Genomic DNA, 7,319 nt, shown 5'->3' with positions numbered 1-7,319 from the left:
TATTAAAATTTAATTAGTAGTTTATTGTTAGTTTTTTAGATAGTTTTTGATATATGTTAGATTTAAATGTATTAAAATTTAATTAGTACTTTATTTAGATAGTTTTTTATTATAGTTTTTGATATATGTTAGATTAAAATGTATTATCTATTACTAGTTTATCTAATTTCATGTTAGATTTATTTAATTGGATTTAGTAATTATATATTCTATCTCTCTCTATATATATTAATTTGATTTAATTTTGATTTAGTAATTCTATCTATGTATATATGTTTATTATATTTAACTGGATTTAGTAATTATTATTCTATCTCTCTATATATGTGTTAGATTTAATTTTAATTTAGTAATTCTATCTATGTATATATGTTAGGTTTAATTAGATTTAGTAATTAATTCTATCTAGATATATGTGTGTTATTATATTTAATTGGATTTAGTAATTATATTCTATCTCTCTATATATATGTTAGATTTAATATTGTTTTAGTAATTGACACATGCATATTTTATTAGTAATTCTATCTCTATATCACATGTATATTTTATTTTAGTAATTCTATCTATATATCATTTGGATATTTTATTAGTAATTCTATCTATATCACATGCATATCTAGAGAGAGATTCTATATGTATACATATGTACTTAATTATTTCTATGTGTATATATACATGTACTTATTTCCATGTGTTGAGAGAGAGATAAAATTGTATCTAGAGAGACATTCTATGTGTTATCACATGCATATCTAGAGGTATATACATATGCACTTATTTCTATGTGTTGAGAGAGAATGAGAAAATTGTATCATTCTATGTGTATATATACATGTACTTATTTCCATGTTTTTGGATCGAAAGTGTTTTTGATTCGATTCGATTCCAAAGCCTATACCTTATTATTGTTTATCCTTATGAAATATTATGTGTTATTATATTTAATTGGATTTAGTAATTTTATATGTGTTATCACATGTACTTATATTATGTGCCATAGTAATTCTATCTATGTGTTATCTTGAAGATACAAATGGCTGCTCCAGATGATAACTTGAAAGATGGCATAACAGCGGATATTATCAACGCCGGCACCAATGCGGATGTAGATGACACGAGTCAGTACTTTGCGGATTATGAGGATATCCTGAATATCCCGGTGGTTGAAGATCAACAAATTGTCGCGCAAGAAAATACTAACGAGGTATATTCGATTATCTATCATCTCTTATAGATGCATGCGTACGTATATTTATTGTTAATCATTGTATTTCTACTCATGTAGCCGATCCCTGGATCTACATCAACCACCGGCAAGAGTAGAAAGGTCCGAGGGCCAAAAAAGCCATTAGAGGCCCGTTTCATAATATCAGAATTCGACACCGACACCGGCAAACCATTGGGACCACATGCTTAGATATATGTCAATCAATGTGGGTTCATTGTAAGGGATAGGATCCTAGTTAGTGCTCATGAATGGAAGCAGAAGATATCCGCTCCGAATGTTAGTTTTGTATCTGATCGTGACAAGAACCTAGCTTGGAGAGATAGCACTCAGCATTTCACATTACAAGCAGATGATGCTTTGAAGGAGCTAGTGAGGGATTGGACAATGAAGAAGATGGCAACATTGTTGCAGAGTTGGAAGAAGACATTGTATAAAAAGTTTATCTTGAAGAATGATACGCCGGATTTCAATGCTAAGGCATTTGTCAAGTTGGAGTCCCATTGGGATAACTTCGTAGAATACAAGACATCTCAAGAGAGTGAGGAACGTGTGATGAGGAATCAGTAGAATGCTCGACAGAAGCAATACCATCATCGCATGGGATCAGGTGGTTATAGGAGTGCTATTCCTAAGTGGCAGAACCTAGAAGCAGAGATTACTGCCAAGGGAACCATACCTGAAACAATAGAGAAGAACTGGCCTCAACGCGTAAAGAATTGGTTCTACGCTCATGGGGGAAGCCTAGACCCAGACACTGGCAAGCTAATTTTCAGCCAGAAAATTGAGAGAGCAACATAGAGACTAGCTTCATCATCATTCCTAGGGCGCCACCGCTTCCCCTACCTCACCCTAGGTATGAATGAAAGTGAATGAAATATTATTTTTCATTAAGTTTCTATTGGCTTCAAAAATAATTGACTCACAACTTGTTTTTATAGCAGGGTCTCCCCCCAGCCTAGCCCAATCATTTATTCCCCATCTCATCACAGTGTCGCAGGGGGCGAGACGACTTCATCCCCACGGCGATCTCCGACTCCTACACTGGCCCCATCGCCTCTACAACGATCTCCAACTCCTACACCGGCCCCACTGCCTCCACAACGATCTCCAACGCCTCCACACCGGTCTCCAACACTGGCCTCATCGCCTCCACGCCGGTCTCCAACTCCGCCCCACCCCCTCCACAGCGACGCACTACAGAGACGTCTAAGGTCCCGGTGGCAAAGAAGACCCCGAAAAAAGAGTTATTTCTCAAGAAATACTTCCTGAAAAGACTGATGAGCAAATAGCAGCTGAAGAAGACAAAAAAGTGAAAGATTTTTTTATAGATATCGAAAAGCAGAGACAAGCGAAGCTTAAGGAGAAGTCGTACTTTTACATACCACAAGATCTGCTGAGGCAGAAGGTCGAAGCTCACAAGAAAAAGATGCTTAAACTTCGTAAGCCTCCGCCACTATCAGACTATGACCGCTCCCTTGTGAAGTCACATGATGCAGATAAGAAATGGAAAAGAGCGTCAGGGAAGGATGTTCCAACATAAAAGTCTATCGACCAGATAACTCTGGAGAAGTGTCGGTTCAAGACCTTAATACTTTTTTTTGAAGATACTGGTTTAACCTTGGATCAATTGACGGGCAAAGCTCCAATCCAGAACCTGGAAGTTGATACCTAGAAGACTTATAAATTTGGCAAAAGTCTGTACAACCCTGCGGCTCTGAATGAATTAGGTACACAAATATACTTGCTCAACAAGTGGTACATGCAGGCGTGTGGCAGGGTTGAGGAGTGGATCTTTGTCAGATTTAGAGGCCATCATTACTTCCATAGCGATGACATCTTACATATTAGTTTCGAAGAATTGCATCAACTATACCACATGGACGCTCCGGACAAATCAATCATTAGCTGCTTTTGTTTGTAAGTGATTATTACTTTTATTTAATAAACTCACTTCTATGCGTACGTGTGTATAATTATCCTCACATGTAACTTATATTTATATACAGATTCCAGATGTCAGAGCTCCAAAGAATACAAGACACCAGTGTTGGCTTCATTGATCCTTATATCGTATTTAAAACCGATATTATTGCCAAGGAGCAGTGGGTATCTGAAGCACAGAAGAATATCATGAGGTTCTTCGTGAAGCAGCACGACAAGACAACAATACTTTTCCCATACAACTTTGAGTAAGTGTTAATAATAATGTAGTCTACACATTTTATGTAATATCAATACAACTTATATGCATGTACGTGTGTGTATAAACCAATGCAGGTTTCACTGGATACTCATTGTCATTGAGTTAAACTCAAGTCGGTTAGTAATCTTGGACTCGTTGAGAAAAGAGCGGGCACTATACCAAGATATGATAGACATTATCCAGGGGTAATTTCGATCTCTCATGCACAACTATTATTGAATAGACTTTGCCATAATTTATTAACGATCGTACATTATTGGTTGCACATGGTTTGGAAAGAGTTTATTCGGCAACACCGCAAGGATTGCAAGGCACCACTTAATGTAGTTGAAATACCAGTAAGTTATACTATATATACTTCCCTACGTGTTTAATTACTATATCGTACTTCAATTTACGTGTGAGATGATGAGAATAATCTTCTCCTCGTACAATGGTGTTTGCGGCAGCAACCAGGTAATAACTTGTGTGGATACTACGTTTGTGAATTTATCACTGCGCACATAAGAAGAACTCCTGAAGATGTCCTCAGAGTACGTATATATCAATTTTTTATTTATTTTTAAATGTATATATATATATATATATTAATACTTTTTCTTTTATTTCAAATGCAAGACTGAATGGTTGAAACAAAGGGTCATGCAAAAAGACCATCTAAAAGCAGTTCAAGAGTCAATAGCAGGATTTCTTCTAGAAAAATTGCTAAATCCCAACGGCGAGTTCTACTTTGATCCGAAGGAATAAATGATGTAAATTAAATGTTTATTGATATCGTTATTTTCGAGAACAAGATTATGAAAGTGTTGTATATATATATATATCTATAATATATATAGTTTCATACTTTATTCGAATATAATAATGCTCGAGATGAGAATTAGATGTAATTATATGCGTGCGTGTATTTATATTAGCAGCGTAGAATACGTACATAAAAAATATTATATATTAAACAAATATGTGTAACTGAACTGAAAACAAATTAAACAAAAAAAAAAGAAAAAGAAAAGGAACCTTTAGTCCCGGTTGGAGTTACCAACCGGGACTAAAGGGTGCGGCCACGTTTGCTCGGCTGGAGGGCCTTTAGTCCCGGTTGGTAACACCAACCGAGACTAAAGGTCTCTCTTTAGTCCCGGCTCGATGATCCGGGACTGAAGGTTCCACCTTTAGTCCCGGGATTGTTATCCCGGCGCGGTAACAAGACTAAAGGCCGTTATCGTCCGGAACAACAAGGCCATCCCGTAGCAGTGAGGGAAGCAATGCGGAACGTGAGCAGATGGAAAATGCATTAACGCTGCATGCAGCCATGCAAAGGAACGCACATATCTGCATGACAAAAAGCCGCGCGAGCGCCGTAATGCATAAGATGGTTTCTGAAAATTGAACGAAGGGAGTAATACGTGGTGACGTGGCTCGCTGAGAAGCCAGGAAAATCTGCTTATAGGGTTCTCCTATTTAAATATAGGAGATTTTAGTGCCAACACACGAAGTTGGGTATCAGAGATCACTTGATGTCATTCGAAAAAAAGAGATCAATTGATGTAGTTACAAATAACTAAACTAAGATAAATTGCCAAGCTTTATGGGGTATAAAATATTGTAATATGGTAGAATTAGTATGACTGCTTAGCTGCCCTTCTTCTCAGTTACTCAAAAGCCATGCGATGTGTTGGTGAATGAAAAGGGGAGCCAAAGAGTTACTGCTCAGTTGCCCTTCTTCTCAGTTACTCAAAGGCCATGCGATGTGTTGGTGAATGCTGAGGGGGAGCCAAAAAGTTGGCAGCTCCAGGCGAGAGTTGGACAGTTAGATGAAGGAATTCATGCTGATCTAACGGCTGCAACTCTAGATGACGTGGCTTAACGTGGAGCAAGATTTGAAGGGAGTAAATGGTTAGTGGGTATGAACTATATAGTATATATAGATTTGGATAGCTAACCTGTTTCCTTAATACTGAAGGGCAAGGCTATGGAAGGATAAATTCCACGATCGATTGAAAAACGAGGTGGAAGAAATAAATATAAATATAATTACATTCACTACTGGAAACTCGAATTGGTCTGTGGGTGATAAATTTTTCTGTGCGTTTGTTTCGGTACGCACAGAAAAATTATGATTTTTCTGTGGGTTTTAAAATATCCCCACAGAAAAATACGAAAACCCACAGAATAATTGTATGATTTTTCTGTGCGTGACAATACACACACAGAAAAAATCAACGCTCACAGAAAAATGAAACTTATTCCGTCGGTTCTTTAAAAACGCACAGAAAAAATGATATGCACACACAGAAAAAATGTTATTATTCTGTCGATATTTCACACACAGAAAAAAAACATACACACGCACGGAAAACAACCAAGATTTCCTAACCCTAACCCGCCGTGGACTCGCCCGCTCGGCTCCTCACGCACGCACGCTCCGAGCCTCCCCTTCTTCTTCCCCGCCGCACCCTCCCCTCCCCTCCCCAGCCCCCCACACTCCCCTCCGCTCCTCCCGCACCCGCACCCGCCCATCCTCCGCCAGATCCCGCCCCTCCCCTCCCTCCCCTTCTTCCTCGGCACGGCTGGTGCCGCCCCCTCCCTCTCCCCCCTCCCCTACCTTCTTCCCGAGATCTGGCACGACCGGCGTTCCCTAGCGCGGCCCCTCCCCTCCCGCTCCGCACCGGTGAGATCCGACGGCCGGTGCCACCCCCTCCCTCTCCCCCCCCTCCCCTACCTTCTTCCCCGGCGCGGCCCCTCCCCTCCCGCTCCCCACCAGCGAGATCCGGCACGGCCGGTGCCGCCCCCTCCCTCTCCCCGCCCTCCCCTACCTTCTTCCCCGGCGTGGCCCCTCCCCTCCCGCTCCCCACAGGCGAGATCCGGCGCGGCCGGTGCCGCCCCCTCCCTCTCCCCCCTCCCCTACCTTCTTCCCCGGTGCGGCCCTTCCCCTCCCGCTTCCCGTTCCCCGGCGTGGCCCCTCCCCTCCCGCTCCCCACCGGCCAGATCCGGCGCGGCCGATGCCGCCCCTCCCCTACCTTCTTCCCCGGCGCGGCCCCTCCCCTCCCGCTCCCCACCGGCCAGATCCGGCGCGGCCGGTGCCGCCCCTCCCCTACCTTCTTCCCCGGCGCGGCCCCTCCCCTCCCGCTCCCCACCGGCCACCGCCTCCCTCCCTCCCTCAACGGCGAGATCCAGTGAGTAATTTAATTCGTGCTTTGCTGCTTTGCTTCCGTGCTGCTTGAGAATTTCAGTATAACATGCTCAAATTGTTATCCGGTACTTGGACTTTCAGTATAACATATCCTTGATGGTAAATTAACTAAATAAATTTTGCAAATGTTTGCTCACTACAAGTTAATCTGTCATCATCTGTGTGGATTGATATGCTTTGCTCTTTTTATAGACAAAATCAAACTTCATCTGCAGTGGTTGGGGTTCACAGTTTGTGGATGCATATGTAGCATGTCTTTCTTTTTCCAATTGTTGCTTTGCCTATCAGAACTATTATGTCAGCATATGCCTCTATGGTAATGCTTGCCTTGCTCCATTGCGTTAGTAGTAGTTGTCCTATAGATGTAGCTGCAGGATCTTGTTATTCTTATGATAAAAAAATCTAGCACCTTTGGTTGGTCAGATTGGTGACGCCCGTGGAAGTTACTAGTATATATCAACCTGATCAATCATTTTGATATGTGATATTTGCGGAGCTGAGATGATATGAAACCCCAGTCTCGTGCCGCGCCGCTCTCCCCTTCCCTAACTATGCCTTGTGACTTTTTTGTTTTGTACTACTCTTGAGTGGCTGTGATGAATCAAGTTTCCATTAGAAAACTTCTGCACTTTAGCACCTTATGAGCTGGTACTTGGGATATTTTGTTCTGTTTGCTGCTTAACTAGGATGGCTTG

At 41.4% G+C, this 7,319-nt stretch overlaps 1 protein-coding gene across 1 annotated transcript; it reads left to right on the top strand.

The window, feature by feature from the left end:
* The first annotated feature begins 1,036 nt into the window (after positions 1-1,036).
* On the top strand, positions 1,037-6,611 carry LOC136543602 (vegetative cell wall protein gp1-like). The gene is made up of 2 exons (XM_066535997.1): positions 1,037-1,125; positions 6,074-6,611. Exons 1-2 carry the CDS (start codon positions 1,037-1,039, stop codon positions 6,609-6,611), a joined length of 627 nt encoding a protein of 208 aa, XP_066392094.1.
* The last annotated feature ends 708 nt before the right edge of the window (positions 6,612-7,319 follow it).

This window comes from Miscanthus floridulus, chromosome 3 (assembly GCF_019320115.1).
Source record: "Miscanthus floridulus cultivar M001 chromosome 3, ASM1932011v1, whole genome shotgun sequence".
NCBI lineage: Eukaryota > Viridiplantae > Streptophyta > Magnoliopsida > Poales > Poaceae > Miscanthus > Miscanthus floridulus.
This window is presented reverse-complemented; position numbering and strand designations above follow the sequence as displayed.